General features: G+C 33.9%; 2 protein-coding genes across 11 annotated transcripts in view; both read right to left on the minus strand.

Moving 5' to 3' along the window:
• The window catches only part of LOC136025163 (uncharacterized), a 489,107-nt gene extending 481,881 nt beyond the window's left edge, over nucleotides 1-7,226 (minus strand). For all 10 annotated transcript variants that reach the window (XM_065700916.1, XM_065700917.1, XM_065700915.1 and 7 more), the window contains exons 1-2: nucleotides 2,819-7,226; nucleotides 974-1,137 (exon numbers count right to left, since the gene is read on the minus strand). The gene's annotated coding sequence lies outside the window, so the exon portion shown is untranslated. The remainder of the gene's footprint in view (nucleotides 1-973; nucleotides 1,138-2,818) is intronic.
• Nucleotides 7,227-7,370: 144 nt separating this feature from the next.
• LOC136025162 (large ribosomal subunit protein eL21-like) lies at nucleotides 7,371-24,423 on the minus strand. The gene is made up of 5 exons (XM_065700914.1): nucleotides 24,300-24,423; nucleotides 14,717-14,851; nucleotides 11,321-11,439; nucleotides 9,784-9,928; nucleotides 7,371-7,489 (listed from the first exon to the last, which is right to left on the minus strand). Exons 2-5 carry the CDS (start codon nucleotides 14,843-14,845, stop codon nucleotides 7,400-7,402), a joined length of 483 nt encoding a protein of 160 aa, XP_065556986.1. The 5' UTR covers nucleotides 14,846-14,851; nucleotides 24,300-24,423; the 3' UTR covers nucleotides 7,371-7,399.
• Between the last annotated feature and the right edge of the window lie 1,933 nt (nucleotides 24,424-26,356).

Raw genomic sequence — 26,356 nt, forward strand, 5'->3', positions numbered from 1 at the left:
AGGAAACTTGTAGTCCCATGGCTTGAACAATAAGGAAACTCCCTTTTCTGCATGGATAGTAGTGATAAGTCATCTTTTTTACTTCATACCGAGCTGTTAAGGGGTCATTTTATAAGGAAATTGCTACGTGTTCCTGTAATTGTTCGTGCGATCTACGTGTGTTAATCGTACTGCGACAAATACAACGTTAAACAAATGACTACCACAAATTTGAACTTTTGCCTTTTTAAAATTCATAGTTCTGACAATTCTTGAACTAAGCTGCGTAAAAGTTACACTTGAATTAATGAGGTTTAACACTTGAAGGCTACAAAATATTATTCTCCAATTACTAGAGGTAAATGAAGTTTTAGCGACTTTTTCTGACCAAAAAAAAAAAAAAAAAAAAAAAAAAAAAAAAAAAAAAAAAAAAAAAAAAAAAAAAAAAAAAAAAAAAAAAAAAAAAAAAAATGTCTAGTAAAAATATAGAGCTTCTAAGACCTGGTCCAAAGGCCTTTATGTGTAACTGGTTGAGGGAGGGGGATGGAGGATTTCTTGGTGTGGTTTCAGAATGGGACTAGAAAGGATGTCTATTACAATACTTAATATGATGCACAGATAAAGTAAAGCAATAGCACAAATCTTGTAAACTAGTCTTAAGACGATGAAATATTGTGTGAAAAATCAACGGATCTGTGCAAGATTTATTGGCAAAAGATGGGAATTTCTGTTCGACACTGCCCAATTGTAGGAATTATATATCCTAACCGTTTTATGGGATTTCAAGAAAGGAAAAGGGCTTAAATCACATAGATAAAGGGCAGAAAAGCCAGTATTTATCATTCATGTCATAACTGGTAAATTACTATGACTCTTGGTGGCATCCGAACAAAATTCTGGGCATATCTTGCGACAATCTTGAAAGCTTACCGTATTTGGTATTAATAAATACTAACTTCGGTCTGCGGCACTCTAATGATTATTCAACACTTACATTACGGAAATTCGGAATCCCCCTTGGAAATCCATGGGTCGATAGTCTTCAAAAAGTCACGAGTCTGAGCCTTGAAGTACGCATTAAAAACCAATTGAATGCTTTGTTCAGTGGTGACACTTTTTCATAGCAGTCTACATAAAGTTTCTCGGATGGAATTGCACCTTAAAGACAAAAATAAATATACAGTCTTTAAAATAAGTCTTAACTCCTTTAAAATAAACGTCAAATACAATCAGTGAGATGAATTTGCAACATAAGATTATTCAGGCATATGCTTGTCAATATGCATCATACAACTAGGTTTAACTTTAGTACCCTCGGTTGCTGTATTCAATTAATATGATATAGTAATTCAACAGTACGACAGATTTTACCCAACCTTGATGTAGGCCAGCAGAAATATAGATCACCCAAGTATTTTAAATAAAAATTACACTTTGTAAGTATCAAATTCTTTTGATAGCATTTCTTTTTCAGAAGTCTAATGACGCCTTTGTAATAACGCAACTTTTAGCTTTAAATATTAATTTTATTCAACCGAATTTTGGCTTGTAAAGGTTAGATTATCCCAATCTGGATAGGATAAGTCATCATTTCTTGAAATTTCTTGAACAAGCATCTCAATTGGTACAAGACATGGCATAGTAAACGGAACATAGTAAAGCTTAGTTTCCCTCTCTTGAGGTTTAACAATAGGGTAGAAAAAGATGAATTATCTATATTTATTAAAATGATGTACTATCATATTATGTACATTGTATTATGTACATGTGGGGATGTTTTTTCTACCTATGTCAATTTGGTATCTTGGAGACCTCTTTTAGGGAGCTAATTATTGTGGTGGAAGGTTTTAAAGAGAATGTTTTAGAGACACGGAAGTTATGACTTCAAAGTCTCGAGTGCTACTGTTTGATTTGTTCAACTTTTGTATATATTTTTGTCTTTTTTTGTTTATATGGCCACTGGTTTTTAAATACATGTATATACGCATACGTATGTGTTATTTACAATAATCAAGCTAACCTCTCCATAAATTCCACAATCATTCTTATCACTTTTCCTATTAAGGGGTTTAATCAAAACTTAATAAACCACTAGGTACTTTAAGTACCTTTTAAAAAAGATACTGTCTTTCTTATTAAGATAGTGTTCATAATCTCCAGTAATGTATCCCTAACTTCAGAACCAGCTAGCTACTGCCTTGCTCTTACTACTACATAAAAGTTACGAACGGCTTTTTTACAACTAGGATATTCAGTCAATCAAAAAAAAAATAAAAAATACATCCGAATATACTGCCGTTGTCTAGTTAGCAAAAGGCCAATGCAATTTAGATGCAACAATAAAATAAGTTGATTTCTTCAACTTATTTAACAAAGTTCTCGTTTAGTTGCACTCCCAATCCAAAATTTTTCAAACAGCACGTTTAGATCAAGATCAATATATATTTTTTTTAAATACTACAGAAGTACCTCAAATGTGTTTCTGAATATCTATTATAAATTATTATTTCATTTTATCTTCTCACATTTGAACAGTTTGAGCGTTAAATCACAACCCCAGGAATGCATACTGCGCACAAAAACATATGCACTTTTACAAAGAATAAACATGTCAGCTCTGCTCTTAATATAGATTACCTATATACACCAGTGACCAACTGTTGATACATCTATCAACACAAAACAATTATCTTCTAGCATATATATATATATATATATATATATATATATATATATATATATATATATATATATATATATATATATATATATATATCAATTAAGGGAGCTCCGCAATTTACATGATAGCATGGTAAATTAAAATAAGACACGAACTTACTATGATTCCATCAAGTATTCGCTAAAAATGTACATCTGTTTCTAACATGTTAGTCAGCATATCCTGGAACATAAAACGTACTTAGTAATACTATTCTCAGGTATAGGGACAAGCGACGCGAACAAATAAATATCAGTAGTTATACAATTCTAGTATCATGGTTGATCAAACATAGCATGTGTACACATCATTTCGAGCCAGCCTCCCTGCCGGGGATGTTAAGTGAATAGTTTCAAATATGTACAGTTAAAGAACAATAAACAACTTGAACTTGAACATTTCAAAAAAAATTACGTTATTTGCGAAGTTTGATGAAAGAGCGGGAGGTCGATATAGGAAGAAGAGTGAGGACAAACACGGAATATTTGCAACCCGGTATTCATGTTTTCATACTGCACATGCAAACAGGATTTCCTCTGATAAAACGCTAGTGTCATCTGAATTCTGGCTACTCATAAATATATCGAGAATCCTAAAAAAAATGATGTCTCACATAAAGAAGACGAGGTAATCATTTATAGAGATACTTAATAAGAGCAGGATAAAAAATAACATTCTTGAAAAACCACCTAATTTGTATTAAAACAAAAAGTAGCACAAAGTCAGCACTACACCCAACCATGGTTATTTGATCACCGAAGTAAGTGCAAACATATGGTGTACATCAATTAGCATCGGAATGTCAAAGATACGATCTAAGCACTATATGTAAAAAAAAAAAAAATAGTTGATCAAGTGGCCAAACTTTGTTTATATACTCATTCGAAACAGTGATTAACGTTTCCAGTCGATCAAAATCACGCATTAAAAATCATTGCGTGATTCTGATTGGCTAAAAAGGTTACCAGACATTGAAACAAGGCCCAGGGTCAATAATTATTGTGCTTTGATACTCAATACAATTACATGTTTGGTAAGTTCATACATTATGCTAAAAGCAATTTAAAAAAAATAAAATAAAAGGTAATAATGTTTTCATTCCCATAACATAAAGGATGCATATAGCCTTTTCACTATTTCACAGAAGAACAAAAATCGAAACGTTAAAATCAATACAAATATCTCAGGATAAAAGGTGATTGGTCATATTTTCAGAACCTTTTGGAGGTGCATACAAATTATGCTAAGCACAATGAATACAAATACAAATGAATACACAAAGGATGAATATCTCCGTTCCTAAACAATAAGGTGAATCTAGCATGGTAGATGTACAGATACTGACACTTTTTAATCCAAACCACGGATGAGCTAAGGTTCGGTTCAGCCATAGTCACCACTGCATACCCGACCAGTGGATGAAGCTCTACTACAGCAATATTTCTGATTCAATATTTCAAATTTTGACTAAAGTAAGATAAGATACGTCCTTTGGTCTTGCACATAGCAATCTCACCCTTGAATTACGCACAATCGTCTCCAGCTGAATATTCAAATTTATTGCAACCGTTCAGAGGTTAAACACCATTGCTACATTGAAGCAAAAAAATGTCAAGTCATCAGATATTCAAAATTATTCAAAGTTTCAGTCAATTGTAACTCAATACAACCTAGATTTATGAAGTTAAATTACTAGTATATTTTTTACTATATTAAATAATATTAATGCGATTCATAAGCTTTTTCATAGCTAAAAAATTATATATTTCTAAAGATACATTTTATAGATAAATCCACGGTGAAAAATAAATCAAATAAAATTTACCTGCACTTACAGGTATCATCATCTTTGACAAAACTCATCCACTTCTTCTGCTTCTGGTCACTTCTTTATTTACCATGTAGCCGGATCGAAACCATCGAGTTGGAAGCCGCCATTTCTCTTCTCGTTTAGTATGCCTAGTTGTGAGTTACACAATCCAACACGTTCTCTATTATTCTTTTAAAGTATTTTAGCTCTAAGGATGTCATTGGTTACATTGTAAAAGTGTTTGAAAATGACAATGCAACCAGACAACTTTTGCGGTAAGTTTTAACAATTAACAATTCGTTTTTTTTAACTACTGTTTTCCTTTTCAAAACTGAAAAACCTGCGTTTTAAACAAAGACATACAGTAAAGATAATTTTGTCTTGATTTTGGACTAACTGATATTCTTCTTAATAGCATCTTTTTTTATTGGCATATCAAGTTTTAATTACCCTGCCAAAGATCCTATTATCCTTACCAGATCAATCATCCTAACTTTTCAAAATTATGTTTCACAGCTGCGTTTGATTTGTTTCGATTTTATTTTTTGTGCAATAGCCAATACACGACCGACACTACTCTCCGAGGGGTGAAATGTCTACTAGCCTTTGTATATTTTTTCATTCAAAGAATTAACATACTTGTAAATTGTCTAACTTACTTGTAAATTCAAAAATTCAAATCAGCACTCAGCTACTACTTGAGTTATATTTTATAAACAAACTCTAAAGAATTAAGGTTATTCAACAACGAAAAATAATTACTCCCACCAATGAAATTAAAGACTAATCGCTTCATGATTGTAATTACCCCAAAGAGAATAAGAAATCGGACAGAGGGGAGGCTTTGGCACTTCAAAACTAGCATAAGGTAACGCTGTCAGTGTAGTTTTACTAAGCAAAATTAGAAAAATTCAAAGAATTCAAAAAGACTTGGAGAGTAAGCAATTTCTTTTTCTTTTGGACTAATAGACAAGTTATAACTATATTGGTCTGCAAGACAAGCTATTTTAGGAGAAAAAAAATTGAGGTCCTTTTGACAAAAGTGGATTGCTATCTACTGCCCGACAATAATGAAAATTATAAAAAGAAAAGAAAAATAAATACAAGTAATACTATTTCTTAAATAGGAATAGCAAATATTGTTTTTATTTACTATAACATCAGTTTTTACAATTATCTTATGATTTTAGCAATATGGGATCAGGAAATGACTTTCCTTTCTAGTGAGTTTCTCATACCCTTTGGAGCACCCAACAAAAATGAACAAATAAAAATTTGAATCTCTAATGCAACAAACATAGCACACTTAACTAAAACAAGTTTTAAGGATCGGTCACTTTCGAAAACGGTGACGATGCGTTTCATAATTATTATTACATATCTTAAGGTTACAACATTAGAATTACCAGGTTTTTGCAGCTAGGAAGCTGTTGTAAAAAATTGACGAATTCTTAGTCAGATGCTATAATGTCAGCCATGGAATGTCACACGTTTCTGTTCCAAAACAAATACGATGTTTAAATAAGTATCAAAAAGAATGAACGTTTAAATTTTTATTATTATCTCATTTCCTTCTGATCAAATATTATCCAACATTAAAAGTTCAACAGAGTTCAACATTAAAATTGGAAAAAAACATCTGTGACTGATGAAAATTTTAACTTTGCTTAAAATTGACTTTTATCAAAAATTCCCACTAGGCTCCATTACGAGTAATTACTATATCTTCTACTAAATTTTACCTAACTGCCTCAAAAGCGGTACTACTCAATAATACCAAATTAATATAATTTCGGAAAAGCAAGAAAAATACTATCTAAAACTATGCCAATTAAACTATCTAAAACTATAGCTTAACCATTAAAACCAATTAATAGACCCATTGTGACACAGAAAAATATCGGATAGTCTTTTAAATGCCTATAATTAAATGGTTATTAATTTTATGATTTTTTTGAAAAAAGTTTTTTAAGGAACTGCCAATTAAATTTGTAGCTTTAACGCCTACTCTATGAAGAAACAAAATTCAATAAGCTGATCTTCTTTGCTTTGCAAAAATTCTAGACTTGTAAAATCCTAATAAAATAAAGGATGTAAACGCATTAAAATCACCTTACGAAACTTAAATTTTTCCATCAAGACTTAGAAAGAATATTATTGGTCTTAGATATAGGCACAATCTATAAACCTAAATTTACAATAGAAAATGCTGAGATGTTTCTATAGATAAGAAAAATCTATAGTACCAGGAACATCAAAACTGGACTTTCAAATGTAAAAACCATAATTTTCAACTATTTTCTTATCTTTTGGCTGTTACAAAATTGTGAAGTTTTCTAGGCAGTACCTCATTTTCGTCAACACTGCCATGTTAAACGGTTAAAATAAATAAGCTAAACTAATTAGTTAGTTTAGACAACAATTTTCGTCCGCAAGTTCAAATATTAACGACCTATTAATTACCAATGACAAGTACAACTTCTAAAGAAACCTACATCTTTATTATCTGATTGTTTCCATATGTTTTTGCTGATTTTCGACCCAAATTTCTTCTTTCCTTTTTTTGCCCCCCCCCCCCCACTGCTACCCAAAACTGCACAGCTGCATATAGAGAATTTTATTTAAAAAACTAATTTTTGGTTTTTCCTAATGTTTTAAGATACATACGGTTGAGTAAGTTTCCGTTGAACTGATTCAAACAATCCAATTGCATTTTCACAGTCCTTGGTACTTAAAGGTAATTTGAAAACAATTTTAGTGCGCAATACTAGAAGATATTATCCCCTTTAAAATTATTCCATGAGAAAAAGTCGACTATGGAAGAAAAAAAGTTCTACCGTCCGAAAAAAGCAGAAAACAAGATTTAGTTAGGCACAACTTGTATTATTAAGTTACGCAACAAATTCATAAGGAATTGGAGCAAGAAAGATTGGTTCGTTGTTCTCCTGACTGACAGTGTGGGCTTCACGTCGTGGCTGGGGCTGAAAATTTAAAATGAAACATAATTAACAACACATTCCCTAGCAGAAACCACAGTGAAAACAATGTTTGTTATCAGATACTGTCAAGCGAAGTTAGATATCATAATTCATTCAAAGAAATATCTTTCATCATAAATATTGCGGACCTAAGCAAAATAGTCTCCTACTTTTTTGAGTGGAACAACATAAACTAAACTAATCTTAAATGAGCTAGCAGCATAAATAAATAGTCAATTTAGATGAACTCAACAGGCAAACGGTTCCTGTTGAATTTTTGAAGATGCCCTGTCTACTCTTTTCTAAAAATCGGGTTCACTAGTGATATGAAGTTCACGTGGAAGATAACTAACCATTAAATTGGTGACAACAATCCTTCAATGGCCTTCTTGAGCTCAAAATTCCACATTGCGAATCAGAAATAAAAAAAAATGTGACCAGCAAGAAAGACACAATGGTTGTTAAATTGAAAAATATTACCTACAATGCACTTTAAAATTAGGGAATATACTTGAATGCCTCAATTTTTTGCCATTTCTTAAGAGACGGACAAAGCAGAAGCTTCGAGTACGGTGAAAAGGATGAGGATTGTTCGTCAATGCATTGGACTCGGGAGGCTACAACCTTTATGACATTGTTGCAGGAGGAATGAAAGCAGTCATTTAAGGCATTTTTCCGATGAAATTCTTTTTTAGAATGCTTTTACAATTGTAAATAACCCAAGGACTTAAAAAATACTAACCACGAAATATATACGCTTAATCTCAAAAGAAAAAATGATAAGATACAACAGGGATGCTCAACCTTGGCTCCTAGAAGTTGCATGGTTGTCATTGAGAAGTTCCGTGAAAAAATGAGCAACAATAAAAGAGTATGAAAGATATTGGGTTTTAATGTTACAGGGGTTCCAGTATAAGCGTAATTTATTTTGAGAGTTTTGAAAGTTAAAAGCGTAGGAAAACACTGCTTTAGTCGTTATGACGTTAGTACATTCGAAGAAAACCTAAAGGCAATACAAATTGGAAAAAATTAGTCAACCTGCACTTCACTTGAGTGCTCTCTTAGATTTATTTTCATAATCCACTTTATTTTAGTTCTTATTTTTTCAAAACTTGAAAATAAACAGGAACATATATTTGAAATATTACAATTTTAGTCCTTCTTCTTATTCATCAAATTAAAATCATATTCGGTTAATACCATAAACAGAACAATTTCTATTTTCATCTTAGCCATAATTTTTATACAATTCATCAGTAAACTATCTATTTAGTGGTTTACCCAGATACTACATTGTCATGTGAGTTAGCAAAACAGACTGTAAGTAAAGAGCGACTCGGCTCAATAGTAACCGAAACTCTAAAAAAACCGAATTTTGATACCAATAGATGTCAAAAGAATCGAAGTTTTATGCTTATTTTAAGTATATAAGTTTCAATAAGTATAATGTAACACATCAAAGGTTACAAGCCTGAGAAAATTTGCCTGCTTTTTTGAAAAAAGGGGGAAACATCACCTGAAGTCATAGAATCTTAATCAAAATCACATCATCAGATTCAGCGTATCAGATAACCATATTGTAGAAGTTTCGAATGCCCATCGAACAAATGTGTAATTTTGTATTTTCTGCCAGAAGGAAGGTCGCGGATGTGTGTTTATTTGTTTCTCTTTCCTGTGGGTAATTGTATCGACCCAGTGGTCCTAGAATATCGTGATAGGGCTCATTCGAACGGAAATTGAAAGCTCTAGAGCCCTATTTAAGTGACTTAAAAAAATTGGAGGGCAACTAGGACCTCTCCCACGCCCCTTTTTTCTCAAAATCGCCCGATCAAAATTTTGAGAAAGCCATTCTGCTCAGCATTGTTGAAAGGCCGAATAACTATGCCTTTCGGGATATCAAAACCCTCCCACAGCCCCTGGGAAAGGTCTCACAAAACTTTAGCGTAAAGAGCGAGATATTGTGGAGGAGTAGCCCCTCATATACGTAAGAATTTTTGTTCCTTTTAAGTTGTATTGTTGCTGCTTACTTTCAGTCGAAAAAACTAGTTTTTTTTACATCTTGACCACTGCATCATGTGTAAGTGAAAAACGTAATTTTAAGAAGTAACATAAACCCAACCCAACTGGTTTTCCTCGATATGGCATCGTTTCAAAGGGTTTTTTGACTCGAACTCACAATTGAACTTTTAGCCTAGACACAGTGAAGAATAGCTATGTAGAGCTAACCCAATTTGAAAATATAACACCTGGCACGAAGGTTTTGATTAATGAGTAACTACTTAATCTAAGATCCTCACCTGTCTTTTCAATAGGATGAACTTTCCAGTTTGCTTGGCCTCTTTCTTGATCCTCTCGTTCTCTCTCAAGCGTTCCAAGAAATCCTTACGGCACTTTGAGTGGCTGATATGCTCGACACGAACATTGATTCTCTTGGGGATAATCCTATAGAAAACAGAAGATTAACTTGCTATTCACCTATTTCGTACCCTTTTCTTAAAGGGTAATATAGTCAGTTCTCAACTAAAAGTTTTAACAAACATTCTTATTTCTTATCAAAGTTTATCAAAATTATTTCTTATCAAAAATTATTTCTTATCAAAATGATTTTTGGATATTTCTACTCCTACTGAAAAATAGCTCCGTCTAAGAGACCCCTCCCTAATGTTTCCAACAATCGTCAAAGAAATTAAGTAGTAAATTATTGCCAACACCACAATTTCTCAGGTTCTAATGTGATTTTGCTAAAATGTCGACTAGCAGAGCAATCACTAAAATCAATCGGTTGCCCCCCTCCCCCCCCCGCTTTGCATTTGGGCAAATAGTTCTTATGCTTAACGACAGTAGGAAAATAATCATAAAACTAAAGGCTTGAGTTGCATTTTTCCCAAGTTCGACAAACACTAGTCTAGGTACTTAAAGACGGACAGCAGTTGTAAAACTATTAGAATAAACAGTTTGTCTAAGACTGAGACTGCTCCAGAGAACAGCTACCCCACCCTATAGAAGTGAAAAACTAGTCTAAAAATGGTCTAATACCTCAATCCCCTCTCCCCTTTGTGGTTGAACTGTGTGCACCGATGAACCCAATTCCATGGCAATAATGAAAACACGAGTTACTACCCTTCAGAAAAATTTAGCAAATTCTAAGGAGAAATTACTACGCCGTAGGTGAAGCCGCGCCTTCGTCACGAGCAAAATCAGCCACCAACAGAAAATATTTCTTGGGAGGGACTGGAACAGTCATAACGGCAGGTAAAAGATGTGCAACTAGAAATAATAGAATGATCGCAGCATTTCGCATTCCGGCAAGGACCCCTATCGCCTTCCCTGGTACGGACTAGGCAATATATGAAGCCAAATATTGGGCTTACAAATAAGGCATCAAGAACAACAAAATCAAATATACAATTCAATAAATTTTACAACGGGGGGGGGATAATTATTTCAAGGCTGTCAGATTTTCTGATAATCTTACAGGGAGAGAGGATTCAGTTTTATTTTTATGATGAATCTGAATCAGTTCTATAAAAATGTAATTTGAAATTAAAAAAAAAGGAACAAAGAAAAAATAAAAAATGTACATCAAGTAAACTAAAGCTTCGGATAATTCCAATTTTAGTGAGACTACCATAATCACTTCGACACTTAAATAATTCTGGCAGCCTTACACACCTTGGGACAGAAATCAGATTCAGGAATAAGATCAATTCACCCCTTTGAATTTGTATAATAAAGAACAATCAACTAGGCAAGAGTCACCACTTACGCTAAGCGCAGCGGAATCATTTGCTTGTCTATGCAAAAAGAAACGAACAAATTAGTAAATGTAATAACCTTGTCCTCACTCTCTTGTTGACGACGACACCGACGGCATGTTGTGTCACATTAAAAACACGACCGGTCTTGCCATGATAGAACTTGTGAGGCATACCCTTCTGGAAGGCACCATTACCCTGAAAAGAAATTTGTTATAAATCTACTAGGCTTATATTGCTGCTACTAATAGTTCATTTCAACACAAAGCTGCATGTGACCAAAAAAGCTTCTCCTTCATCCTAATCTATCCAAAGCATCACACTAACTGATTATAAACCAAAACAGCTGCTGGACTACTTGAAATTTTGTATACTATATAACTATAATTTTGCTTAGCCAAGAGCTATTCCATGAGTTCCTATATTTTCTAACTTATCAAAGAAAAATCTTCCAAATGACTATCATCTATGTCCTTTGATGAAAAATGAATAGCAGCTTTTACCTTTTTATACTTTGAATCCTTTCTTATGACCTATTCAACACACTGCCCTCTGTTTGTAAAAAGTTGGATGACAAAAAGTAATTTTTGAGACGTTATCCTTCATCCGTAAGATGTGACCAAACCATATTAACCTTTCTTCCATTGCAACCCTAGTGTCTAGGGAGCTATTGTCATGAGAATTTCAATAATAAAGACGGAACTTCAGGAAAACAAAGACCAAATATATGGATAGAGTTCTTCATCTTTGCCAACATGTAGCACTAACAGCTTAGAGGATTAAAAGGCTAACACTGTCGTGGTGATATGTGTCGTGGAGAAATCATAATGAAGTTATTTCTGCTAAGATTGCCCGTGGTGTAGGCATACTTCGACGTTTTAAATATTTCCTGCCACAGAAAATTCTTCTTACACTTTATTATTCATTAATTTACCTGTATATAGCCTTTGGCTGTTTTATCCGGAGTAGCAATTTTTTTTACTAATTATATGCGAGTGCAAGTTCTTTAGATTAAGCGATTATGATTATTGGTAAATATGTTAAAGAGGTCCAAGAAACTAGTGCTTGTTATAAATCTTTAAATCTGTTAAATGTTGGACAAATTAGAAATTTTCAAGCTTCTATATTTGTTTATCAGTGCATGAATGACCCAGTCCCTGTATTATTTAAGAACTTTTATTGTTTGAATAGCCAAGTGCATGATTACGAAACGAGAAATAGTCACGATATAGCAATTGAGTCAACAGGTACAGTTAGATCAGCACTTACGGTGGAATATATGGGTCCGCTTATTATTTAGAATAAGTTTGCCAGTGAGTATTAGGATGGCTGAACACATGCTTACATCTAAGAAAAAATTAAAAGATCATTTATTAGAAAGCAATTAATTGTTTTTTAGGAGGGAGAGCAGAGAAGGGGTCTTTGGAGTGTGGTATAGGGCCTTTTTTTTGGGGGGGGGGGGTGAATTATTTTTTGTTGTGGAGGGGTTGAATATTGTGTTGATTCTTTAAATGAGAGATTGATTTGAAGTTTGAGTTGATTATGGTTATGTTGTGATTTGTAATGGAATATATATTATTACTTGTTACTGCTGTACGTCTATAACTGTAAAGTTTTTCTTGATGCGGCAGCACGTTGAAGAAGATGTGTTTTGGTTTTGTATGTGAAGAAAAATAATAAATAAACTGCATATAGAGATGGGCTTGCAACCGACTAGTCGACGAACATTAGAACGTCCAAATTTTAGACTCTGATGGAAACGAAATGTTGCAAATAGCAAGAAACTCTAATCTATATCCCGGCTGAAGTAGAAGCAGACAGAGCCAAGGCGTTATGTCTAGCTGGCATGCGCGTAAGAGGAACAGTCTTGGGATGACTCCTGATTAATGAAACCCCCTATTCACCAGGTCAATATTCTTACACAGATTAGGTTATGACAGATTTCACAACAAAAATCTGAATTAAAGCTAGCCTCTCTTCACTAAGTCATGCCAAAAGTCAAGGCAACGGGTACTTGCACACCAAATAGAAGAATACCATTTTTTTTAATGTAAAACAAACTAGAAAATAAACAAAGAATTATCTCAATTCTAATACTCGGAAAATTACGATTCCCATTTAATCATCCTATTACTAATCAGCATATTAATGGCACCTGAATGAAACAAAACTATGACACTGCTATTACTTGAACAGCATCAACTCTCAAGCTTCACATGCTACTAGGTAACTACAATTTACTCAAAACAAGAAAATTCCAACAAGTTAATCTTATAGCTTTAATCTACCACATGGGTAACACTGATTAAATTCTAACTTTAACCGGATTAAATTCTAACTTTAACCAGCTGACTAACAGGTGGCCACAAATTATATTATTCCATCCATTATTTAATCAATTTACCTTCCATTATAAATCTTTACAAAAAGAAAACCACCTAGTATGTTTAATTTAGTTACTCCTATGCTGACAGAATTCAAGAAGCTGGAGACAACAAAGTAGCAAGCTCAATAACCTTGTCACACAGTCTTATTTTTTCCATGTGGTTAACATAGAACTAATTTAGCAAGTGAAAACAGGCGATTGGTAGCAATAGTCTAGAACTGACATGAGCATAGGGTACACAAAACAGGAATTTTATGAATGGGTATCCAAAGAACTGCAATAATTTTATTTTAGCCCTCTATTGAGGTAAATATAATCAAGAAATTGACATGACTTAGTATTCCTTGTGTTAGCCTAAGTAAATTTGTGCAGCAAGTAGTTGTTGTATTTGTAGATTTGATGGCATTATTTACATTTAGTCCTCCATCACACAACATGAAACAGCCTTAATAGGGAAGTAGGACATGGCCATAAAGGCTTAGATCATAAGCCTAATCCAAAATCTGTGAACTGTTTCATTCTATGTAATTTCAACTTCTCAAAACTGTTTTGCACATACCCTTAATAACATTCATATTCATTTCTTAGGAACATACAATATTAACAAAAATTAAATAATAAAATCCAAGGTAAAGAAAAAAACACTACCAAAAAAAGAGGTTTTAGCTTATCCTAGCAAGAGTATATGGCATGGTTCCTTAATGCTAACAACTCGTTAAGGAACCAAACACCTGAGGCCAATACATTTGTGCATATTCCATTAGGGTTTCAAATTTCTTTTCCTCCAACTATTATTTACAATTACTTTCGGGGTACTTCAGGAAAATTCGGTTATTCTGGACTTTAAAGAAGAGTATCTACATGTTTAGCTGTTGGCAAAAGTTTTAGAGTGAAATTTCTATGGCCAATTCTTGAATAAAACAACTTTTTCAAATTTTTGCTTTGTTTTTTGTTCACTTCTCCTCCTTAGCTAATTTATAGTGCTAGATACATTAACTTCAAAAACTTGTATAAAAATTAAGAGGGCAATAACAAAAAAAATTTGTAAAGCTGAAAAAAAAACTTGAAATAAACAAACAGAAAAATCACCTTGATATCGACAATATCTCCCTTTTTGTAGACTTTCATAAAAGTTGACAAGTGTTCAACACCATGAGTCCTGAACTTCTTGCTGAATAGGTGACGGGTGCCACGCCTGTACCCTTTTGGATTGGTCATCTTTCACTGAAAAAAGAAAACCTATATACCCAACAGAAGTCCATTTTTAGCATTTCTGTACTGATGATTTCATGCATGAAGACCACAAGTTCTTGTACCAGGAAGAAAATATTTATGCTTCAAAAAATCTATTTTATAAAATGTATGTCCAGGGAATGTTTTAAATGAATCCTCTAACAGCTCATAAACTATGTTAATTGGCCTTAACATTTTTATTTGGCTCCAACACTTGAAGACATTCAATTCAATAGAGATTAATTAAAACAAAAAAGGCAATAAAATGAAAAATAACAAGTTGCACATAAAGAAATGTGAAACTTTTTAATCACTGGATGAAATGGCAAATAAAATATACCAAAATGGGATTTCCTTCAATAAATAGTTATGTGCTTTGGCAACCACCATGATCTTAGTTTTTTTATGGAACCACTCCTTTTTTTAAGAATACTTACATTCATTTTGCACTAAGAGTGTCTTCATTCCCTCAACACTGCATATTACCTTGTCTACTGGAATAAATTAAATGTATGCAAGCATATACTCATTATGTGGTATAAAACATGTGTAAGAAATGGAAACATAAAATACTTATTTCTTTTATCTCAAAAATAAAATTTGAGGGCGGTTCTTTTCAAAAGTCAGAAAAATTTTCTTCTTTTTTATTTCTAGAAAACTTTTATGGTGGGGTGGACCCATATACCCTCAGGGGCTTCCAAATTCTAGGAAACCCCCAATTCCCACTTAATATTTTAATCATAACTAAAAATATGAATGCAATTCTGTATGAAACAAAACTATGGTATGCTATTAAAGCAGCACCAACTCTCGAGTTTCACATGCTAAAAAGTAACTGCAGAATTTACTCAAAACAAGAAAATCCCAAGTTAACCTTATAGCTTTAATATACCACTTGTGTAACGCTGATTAAATACAATATTTAACAAGCTGACTAACAGGTGGCTAAGAATAATATCAATTAATTTTTAGTTAATGGTATAAGCTAATTAACCAATTAGCTTCCCATTGTAAATGAAAAATAAAACAGTTTTACAACAAAATTACAGTGTTTTTCCATTGCTGAAGTGAAATTTCCTTCAAGCAACTACAATAATAGTATGAATTCATTTCTAGTTAACCAACCAACATTTGATTGTAAGTCTATTAATGAGATTTTTTACAACAAGAATTATTTTGTACTTTCATAGCTGAAGTGAAATTTTTGTAAGTACTATTTATGTGGCAATCACTAACTCCTTTCTCTGTAAGGATGAAAAGTAAAGATTTGCTGAAACAACTGTTTAAGTTATTTTAGGATATGAGGGTTTTCATTCATGTATCATTGCAAGATTACCTTCTCTATTGCAATAAATTCAATGCATATTCAAGAGTGAAGTTTTCTGTAGACATGAATCCAGGCAATACATTAAATAAAAAAAAATTGCCTTACTGCATAGACAAGTTTCATATTCATAGCCTAAACCAGTAGTTTCCTTTTGTCACAGTCCAATTGGGAAAAGTGATCTCTCTTTTTAGTCTTAATACACAAGATTTTTAAACAGAAAATGGCTGTTTCTATTGGTCTTAAGTAATTTGCTGAATTAAGTAAGCCATAGAGATACAAGACTATAGTAATAATACAGATGGTGGATGTTTTTGTATAAACAGAGCATTTACATCAGATAGACATCATACCAGATAGATTGTGGGTAAAACATCAGAGCCAATAAACTATGGTTTGAGAGTAAGATGTAAAACAGGAGGCCAAGATTAAAATAGAGCCTCCTAACATTTATAGTTCTTGCTAATAATAAGTTAAATTTATTTGATTTTGGATGGACCAGATTGTTTTGAATGAAAGTGTTATTTGTCAAATAATTGTTGATGTTGTTTACCTCTAAATCTTTAGGCAAGCTGTATTCCTGTTTCTATTCTTTGAGCCAATAAATTTAATCTATTGATAACCTAGTTTTTCCTCTCTCAAGACTCAGCAGGATATTTGCCTTGAGATGGCATAGCTAGCTTCTGAGGAGGGGAACTTGCAGTCAAGTTTAGGTCCATAGGATCACTCATAAGAGACCATGGCACAAAGAATTATAACAATTGGAGTAATTTTTGAGTACACAACCTCCCATTAAAGCCTGGATAGAAAGCCCTTGACTACATCCATGGTTTAGGAATTTTGTTGGTTTGTATGTTGTTGTTTTTTTGTACTTGTTCCTCTTAAAGCTATTGATTTGTAATGCAAAATATAGATAATTTGAAAGGAAAATACAAGGAAATCTACAAACTTTTCAGGGCTGAATCCAGGCTTTAGGTAGGGGGTACACTTAGATGGAAATCAACTCTGAAAAACCAATAAACGACCATTTTCTGGCTATATCAAAGTAGAAATTCATTTTATTGTACTGGGTTATTAAGAACCAAACATGTCACCATAAGGTGTAAGAGCACATAGTCTGTCATCTAGAAAAATATGGCCAAATTACTTTCTGTTCAAATTCTTAAGAGCAAAAATTACAAGGCTCAGTATGCTTTCTTTTAGGCCTTGTCTGTGTTCAATGTCTGTTTCTGAAGGTTTCACTTTTTAACAAGTTTGTCTTATTTCATTAAACTTCATACCCTGTAAAGAAAAAAAAGTTAGGATAGATACTTTGCAGTAACTCCTACAGCTTAGGCTTATGATCAGTCCTAATAATACTATTCACCTGACTCAACTACTTTTTACAACAGCAAAAAAGCCTATCATGAGTAAGTCTACAATTGATGGGTAAGTGTTGACATTTTCCCAATTCAAATCTGCACCCCCACCCACCAACCCTTAATGTCTTGATACTTATACGTTTCTTGGTACTTGTGTGATAAAACCCCTACTGCTCAAGTTGTTGATTCATAGACACATTACAGAACCAGTTTTTTTGTTAGCTTCTTTCAGCTTAATTACCTTAATTACCTTAATTTGCAATTTGGAGCAAATTAAGATCTGTAGATCTGTTGAATGCTCCTGAGTTGAATCGGTGATGTCTCATAGCAGGTATGAGCAGGACAGAATGTCCCACTCATACTTCCAGTCTTTCATGGCCCACTCTTTATCCAGTGCCTTCTTGAATGCTTCGGGGGTGGAGGCTGAGACTGTTGCTTTGCACAGTTCATTCCAGGGGTTGACGACTCTGTTGGTGAAGAAACTTTTTCTGGCCCTGGTTCTGACTGACTGCTTGAACAGCTTCTTTGAGTGTCCTCTGGTGCACTGTGGGGGGCCTGGGTGGATGGGCAGGATCTTGGCATATGATGAGTTCAGCAATTTGCGGGTCATCATCATGTCGCTACGGTTGCGCCTGTACACGAGGGTAGGGAGGTTGAGAGCCCATAAACGATCTTGATAAGGTTTGTCTCCAAGGTTTGTGATGGCCTTGGTTGCTCTCCTCTGGACTCCCTCAATTAGCCTGACATCTCCTTTGTATGTTGGGAAGGCAGCGCACATGCCAAAATCCAAAACGGGTCTGACTAGTGCCTTGTAAAGTTTCAGGAAAACTAGTGGGGATCTGCTGGTAACTGTTCTTTTGATCAGACCTAAGTTTGTGTTGGCCTGGGACACGCTCTTGATGGTGTTGGCATGGAACTTGAGAAGGCTGTCAACGATGACCCCAAGGTCGCGTTCCTCTGTGCTGGTCTTGATGGGTGAATTGGAGTTGGAGGCATGTTCATGCATATGGAATTGGGCGCATGGGTTTGAGGATCCAAAGTGTAGCGTGCTGCACTTGCTTATATTGAACGATAAGAGCCATTTGTCTGCCCACAGCTGGATTTTCTGGACATCTGTTTGCAGGGATTTTACATTCACTGCTTTAAATAGCTTTGAGTCGTCAGCTTAGAGAGACAAGTTGTTTTCCACCTCGCTGAATACATCGTTGATGTAGATGTTGAACAGTGTAGGACCAAGAACAGTTCCCTGCGGTACTCCACTGATGACATCACAGGGCTTGGAAAAGACCTTTTCACCTCCAACACCAAATAGCCTGACACTCTGGGTTCGTCCTGACAGGAAGTCCATAAGCCAATCAACCAGGTTGGGGTGTAACTGGGCAGCAGTAAGCTTTTCTCTTAGCCTTTTGTGTGGGACTTTATCAAAGGCCTTAGCAAAGTCTAGTAAAACTAGGTCCACTGGCAATCCTTTGTCAAGCAAATCTGTAATGTCATATGTTTCCAGTAAGTTTGTTTCAACTGACTTTCCTGGTTGAAACCCATGCTGATTAGGGGATAGGATATTGTTGACTTTCAGATGTTCCAGTATTGCATCATTGACCACTCTTTCAAGGATTTTTGCGACTACTGATGTGAGACTTATAGGTCTGTAGTTTTCTGCTTTAAGTCTGCTGCCTTTTTTGAATATTGAGGTCACAAAAGCAGTTTTCCAATCAGATGGGACAGATTTGGCATTAATAGACTTTTGGAATAGGTCAGACAGTGGTCCTGCGATGATGGTTGCCAGTTCCTTCAGCAGTCTTGGGTGCAAGTGATCTGAGGCATGAGACAAGACAAAGAGAAGTGACAGAATAGATAGATAACATATAATTTGGGCTAGTATGAATACAAATTTTCTGAGATTTATAGAACAAGAAACCCCTAAAATGACACCAGTTTATAAGTGATATAACTTTGGGGGAATATCAGGCCTCTTTTGAAATTCCTGTAAATGTTTTTTGATAATAATTAAATAAAAAAACAAGTTTTTTACTGAAAGTAAGGAGCAATGCTAAAACTTAAAACAAACAGAAATTACTCTGTATATGAAAGGGGCTGTTCCCTCCTCAACGCCCCATTCTTCACACCAAACTTTGACTCTTTCTCTTAACTCTACTTTTTAAAACAGTAAAAAACTTTAGAATAAAGAGCAGGGCATTGAGGAGGGAACAGTCCCTTTCATATACCAAGTAATTTCTGTTCATTTTAAGTTTAAATGTCACTCCTTACTTTCAGTTAAAAAAAAACTTGTTTTTTTATTTAATTTCTGAACATTTTTAAATAAATGCATGTTTTGATTTTGGCTATCCACACATGAATACTTAAAACAAAATTTCCATATGAATTTATTTTTTTGGCTAAATGGCTTTCTCATGGTTTTGGTCAGACGATTTTGAAAAAAACAGGAGCAGGGGAGGAGGCCTAGTTACCCTCCAATTCTTTGGTTACTTAAAAAGGCAACTAAAACTTTAAATTTTTATGAACGTTTTTATTAGTAAAAACTTACATAGCTTACAAATCAACTTACATAACGAACTTCTATATTCGTATATTTTTATTTCGTATATAAGAGGGTTTGTCCCCTTGTCAATATCTTGCTCTTTACACTAAAGCTTAATTTTTGTCCCAATTCCTTAAGAATTCTATGGCCACAAAGGCCATAGAATAAATAGTTAAAATTACTAAAAATACTCAAGTGTTAAAGAGCAAGGTATTAGGAGGAGGTGAATTCCTCATATGCAGTATAATTCATGTTCATTTAATGTTCTAATGCTGCTCCTTACTTCCACCTGGAAAAACTTTCTTTTAGTTATTTTCTCATTGTTTTTTTTTAAATAATGCTAGAAAATCCTGCAGCCCCTTCATGGAAATTTTCTTCCCTTGCAATAAATTCCTCCTTGGAAATATCCTCCCACGTAACCCTCAGCCCCCTTTAACGTGAAAAAGTCCACCTGAAAACGTCTGCACATGTCCCAATAACCATTACTATATGTAAACAATGGTCAAAGTTTGTAACTTACAGCCCTCCACCAGGATTGTGGGGGATTGAGTCATCCTGAAAGACACAATTATTAGGTTTTTTGACTATGCTGAACAAAATGGCAATGTCAAAATTTTGATCCAGTGACTGGGAAAAAAGAGCATGAGAGGGGGCCTTAGTGCCCTCCAATTTTTTTGGTCACTTAAAAAAGGCACTAGATCTTTTAAATTCCATTCGAATGAGCCCTATCGCGACATTCTAGGACCACTGAGTCAATACAAATAACCCCAGGGGATAAACAAAAAAAAAACAAATAAACACACACCCATGATCTGTCTTCAGGGAAAAAAAAATACAAAATTCCACATTTTTGTAGATGGGACTTTGAAACTTCTGTAGTTGGGTTCTCTAATATGCTGAATCTCATGGTGTGATTTTTGTTAAGATTCTTTGACTTTTAGGAAGTGTTTCCCCCTATTTTCCAAAATAAGGCAAATTTTCTCAGGCTTGTATTTTAATGGGTAAGATTAAACTTGATGAAACGTATACATTTAGAATCAGTTTAAAAATCCAATTCATTTGATGTAACTGTTGGTATCAAGCTTCCATTTTTTTTTTTTTTTGGTTACTATTGAGCCAGATTGCTCCTTACTACAGTTTGTTACCATGAACTGTTTGATACTTTACTATTAATACAAAGGAGCATAACAATGATCATTCCTGAATCAGCTACAAATGCCAATTTTTTATTACCAGACAGTTTTTTTTAGAATCTTGTTTTTAAATAGGTGTTTTAAAATTATGGACTGTTCTACCTTTTGGTGTCTCATAAGTGTTCAAAATGTAATTTCCCACAGAAACAATTATTGCATTAAGAGAGAACATAACAAAAGGAATGAAGTAATGTATTTACTTTCATCCTAGTAAATTGTGTTGTCAACTACAAATTTAAACACTTGGAAGGGTATTTTGAAGCACCCACCTCTATTCTATCCATCCTCAAAATGGCACTGACCTTTGATGAAATTTTTTATCTGTCATATAGGGTAAGGCCCCCAAAACTCAGGCAGTACCTAATCTTGGCCAAATATTCTGATTAAAAACTATATTTCCAATACATAAACAGCAGGCTCCTAATCTTGGAGGTTATGTGTATGGGGTTAGATAGTTGTGATTGGCTGATGTCTAGACTACTTTGTATTGGTTGACAGGGCTTCAATCTGAGAAAATATGGTTTTTCAACTTTTGAATTTAGACAAGTTACCTGTCCTATTTAAATAGTTATTTTGTTTCACAGCTCATATCTTAGATTAAATCTATCCAAAGATATTTGTGTTTATGATTGGGAAATGTTGTTCTAACTTTTAAGATCCTGTGTCAAAGATTAGATTTTTTTTTTTTAATTAGGCTCAAGCTTTAAATGTGTGGCCAAGATTAGGCTCAACAGTTGTCAATCAATATGTTTGAAATTGTCAGTGTTGTATATGGTTAAATTATGCAAGCAAATCATATGCTTCTTAAGAAGATTTTGACATATCCAATGGTGAAACAATTCACTTTATATGTGGTACAAAAGAAATTTTACTATGATTTAGTTGTTAAAGCATGAATTTAACTGGCTGATTAGGGCATCTTATCCTACATGGAAAATTAGACATAATTTTCAAATATGCTTGAAAAAAGTGTTGACATCCTTTTACCTCTACTCAATCATGATTCACAAGGTTATGAACCTAGAATTAAGGGACTGTTGAGAAGAAAAATATTAAGAAAAAAGTTCATAGCCTACTTCATAACATACAGAAAGTGGTTAAACTTCGAAAACAACTCTACTATGATTTACCCCCCCCCCAATGTTCATATATAATCTATAGCCTAAATCACATATTTCCCATGCTTTTTGTTGTGTTAACCCTGTTTCATAAGGGTATAATCACAGAAGTTGGGTCTATTAAGCAGAAAACATGATAAGAAAACAATACATACTCTATAATATTCAAGAAAATTTTAGTTACATTGATCTAATCTAAGCTTCTTAAATTCTTCTTAAATAATATAAGCTTCTTGAATGGAATAACTGTTAGTATCAATAAAATTGATTATACTGTGCATAAATCACTTGTACATGTATTTCTTTTTACAATTTAAACAAGGGCCACTGCAGATAAAAAGGGGTACACTTACAAAAATATTAAATTGAATATTTAGCTAAATTAAGTGATTCTACAATACTTTTGCCTACCCCCTCCCCCTAATATGCAAATATATTGTCCAAATTATGTTACCTATGCATTTTGCTCTGTGTCACTGTAGTTTTGACCTGTGTACCTATAAATTGAATCAATGCTGACAAAACTAAGTAATAAAAACACAAGGGAAATATATAATTTGGGTAAAATTCTAGTTTAGCCACTTTTTGCTATCTTGGAAAGGGGTTAGTTTAGGAAAATGAAACTTTCAGCAATAGGTCTACAAACTGAAGTATGTCCTGAAAAGGTATTTTGGAGTATATACCTCTACTCTTTCACTCTCTAGAGGGCCCTGACCTATGATGACCTTTAGAAGTTCTGAGTTATAAAATTGAAACCTTGCAAATAGATCTCCTGCTTAAATTAAGTACAAGAAAACTGTATTGAACTTCACAACTTTGCTCAAGCCCAATTTATGAGGTTTAAAGATCTGTAAATACATTCCTAGATTTAGAAGAAAAACACCATTGATATGGCTTAAAATTCTACTCAAACAATAGGAATTGCATTTTAAGAACTAAAACCAGAGAAAAAGAAACTGATAGCTGAAAATTAAAGTATGCTAGGTTACTGATTTGACAAAATGCCAATAGGTCAGGGCCCTCTAGAGGGAGGAGTGGAGGTAGTTGCTTCAAAATACCTTCCCGGGACATACTTTAGTCTGTAGCTTCATCCCTGAAAGTTTCATTTTCCTAACCTAAACCCTTTCCAAGATAGCAAGAAGTCAATTAACTAGAATTTTACCTACACTTAGCTCTATAGGTAAAGTTACCTGTAAGCAAGCTCACTTTATTCATTTTTAGTTGGCCTCATGGAGGAGGAGGGTCAACCAGGAATGGATACACTCCTAGAATTTGCATTTCTAAATAGTATAGTATGGAAACTATGCTGCTTTGCAACAAAGTTTCCAATTTAGACAGCTCGTGATGAAACTAAACATGTACCAAATTTATCATAGGCTAATTTGGGCTATACATTTGCATATTAGAGAGGGGAAGGTAAACTATCCTATAGAAAAATCAGAGTCAAAGTGTGTTGACTATAATTATTCTGCATAGTTTGAAGTGGGAATAGTTTTCATAACATGTTTCACCCTCAATAGCCCCAATCCTAGGTTTATATCCCATGATTTTTTAATGCCTATTAGGCCAAGGCTAAGTTACCCATCATTAGGCCATGATAACTTCAGAGTTTAGGCTGTAGAGTTTCATAGTGATGTCCTGAAGGAATTGGTGAAACAGGGAATAAGGTACACGTAACCTACAAACTGAGCTAAGAAAAATTAAAATAGACCTACTTTGGCAAATCCTCTACTTGGCAACACACTGGCCTACATTACTTATTAGGGTTTCAAGCGTACTAATAACATCTTACACAAATTCACTGATAATAGAAAAATATACCTAAAAAATGCCCACGTAGAAATTTTACCATGATTTTGACAAAATAAATGAAAAGCAACTTGCATTGTTAGAATAATACATACAATTTATATTACCGCCGGATACGCTTTCTGATTAAATCTTTTCTTTGACAGGGTTTTATCGGACTGTGTGTACAGTGTACATTACTAAATCCGAAACATCATGAAACAGAGGAACTCCAGTGCTATCTACCATTGTGCGAAGATAAGAACAAGAAGGGCCAGAAATTATCGATACGAAGTAGAAATATTACATACGGGGTTTCTATAGACATCTAGTCATTAAAAGGGTAAAGTCGAAAAATTGTAGTATGATTAGACTTTGATCCAAATTTATCTCTATTTCAGTTGGTAGAGGTGAAGAACCGGTGAATAAAATCAGTTGGATCGATTCCCTCCTTTTCAAAATTTAATTAATGGTGTCACTGAAATTACTATTTTTCCGTTTGTTCACTTTGCAAATAGAGAACACTAAATGATAACTAAATAACTGAAAAAGTGTATTTTTTATGTTACTATAGATTTAGTCTGAATGGCAAAAGAACCACGAAATGTTTGTGAGTAGACATTAAAAAGTAAGCTGTGAAGGACATTGTTCTCGCCGATAGGACTATGTTGTTAAATCAAAGGACACCTAATAATTGACAAGATAATGATACAACTATTTCAATTTTTAGCATAAAATGACGAAGATTCAGGCAAAGAGAATGTTTACATTTATTTTAATTTTATTTCGAATTTTTTCAATTTATTCGAAGTTTTTTCAAATAATTTATTATAATCATGGATATTCTGTTTGTTTTCTAATAAAGTATCTGTTTCGAGAATAGAATTAGAAAACTATCCATGAAAGTAATAAATTACTCTGGTATAAAGTTCAGACTCAGATTTCGTTTTCTTTGCCGATATTTTGTAGGATTAGTGGATCTTCATCAGGCCGTAGATCTTCAAGGATTAGACCAAGCACGTGATTTCAGACTTTTCTTACTGATAGTCCTACTAATAAAGCGTGTCCATTTATCATATTCTATGTCTGTCTGCAGTATACAAAAGAAAATATATAACAAAATTTGTGTCAAATTTTAATCCAGAAGTACTGTCTATCTGTGTGCACCACTGTAATAATTACGATGCAGAAAACCTTTGCTGGTAGGAGCCTAAGAAAACCAAATTTCAATGCTTAATTTGTCGAAACTTTTCACTTTCCCTTACATAAGCATAGAAAGAGGTATAAGGGAACGGGGGTTAGGAGTTAATCGCTCATATTCCTTCATTTAGATTAAGTCTGGATAAGCAAGCAGCGTGTTAATATATTCGTTTTTATTACAGAAAAATGTTTATGACATTCATTTCAAAGCTTCATGTAATTAATCAGACTTGCGATCATAATTGATTTTATTTTTCTTCCCAATGTTCGTTACAGTCGTCCTAAGATACACAAATTCTTTTTTCTTTAGATGAAAGTGTGAGTAAAATAAACGAATTTTTAGAGGTTTTGTGAGTTCAGGGTGCTAGAATATGTTTGGAAATTAATGTTAAGAAGACTAAGTCACTAACGCTAGGAATAAGTGAAAATGAAAAGGTGACACTGGGTGACAAAAAGATTGATCAGGCGGGCAGCTTCACTTACCTTGGTAGCATTATTGGTATTGGTATTAGCCTACGGATTGTTCTGGGTACCCGGCTGACTGACCGTATTTCAATAAAAGTGGTTCAATTTCGCTTTCTAGGGCTATAGTGAAAGAAAGGTTGAGATGGCTAGGCCACGTTCTGCAGATGAAGGATGACGGAATGCCGAAGATTGTCCTTTTTGGTCAACAGTCTGGGGCTACACGGAAAGTAGGTCGTCGTCGTCTGGGGTGGGACGATGTCACAAATAAAGATCCAAAGGAAATGGAACTTCCTGGGACGGTGTAAAAAGGGATGCCTTGAATAGATTAGGTTGGAGGAAGCGCGTGCGTAGCTGTGTTGGCCTCAGGCGGCCTGGTCCTGAAGTGAGTTATTAGTATTAGTAGTAGTAGCAGTAGTAGAATGATCTCATACTGAAACCTATTATTACAAGCAAACAGTACACATTTCACAAGCACACTGTCATTAGATTTTATGACCACCGGTAATAT

Source organism: Artemia franciscana, chromosome 3 (genome assembly GCF_032884065.1).
Source record: "Artemia franciscana chromosome 3, ASM3288406v1, whole genome shotgun sequence".
Taxonomy (NCBI): Eukaryota; Metazoa; Arthropoda; class Branchiopoda; order Anostraca; family Artemiidae; genus Artemia; species Artemia franciscana.

Bases quoted from the DNA above. Each gene is read 5' to 3' on its own strand.
- LOC136025162 (XM_065700914.1), bottom strand. From the start codon at position 14,845: ATGACCAATCCAAAAGGGTACAGGCGTGGCACCCGTCACCTATTCAGC. The intron at 9,929-11,320 runs GTTATTACATTT...TGTTTTCTATAG, and splicing joins AACAAGAGAGTGAGGACAAG to GATTATCCCCAAGAGAATCA. The intron at 7,490-9,783 runs GTGAGGATCTTA...TTAAATTTTCAG, and splicing joins TCATCCTATTGAAAAGACAG to CCCCAGCCACGACGTGAAGC.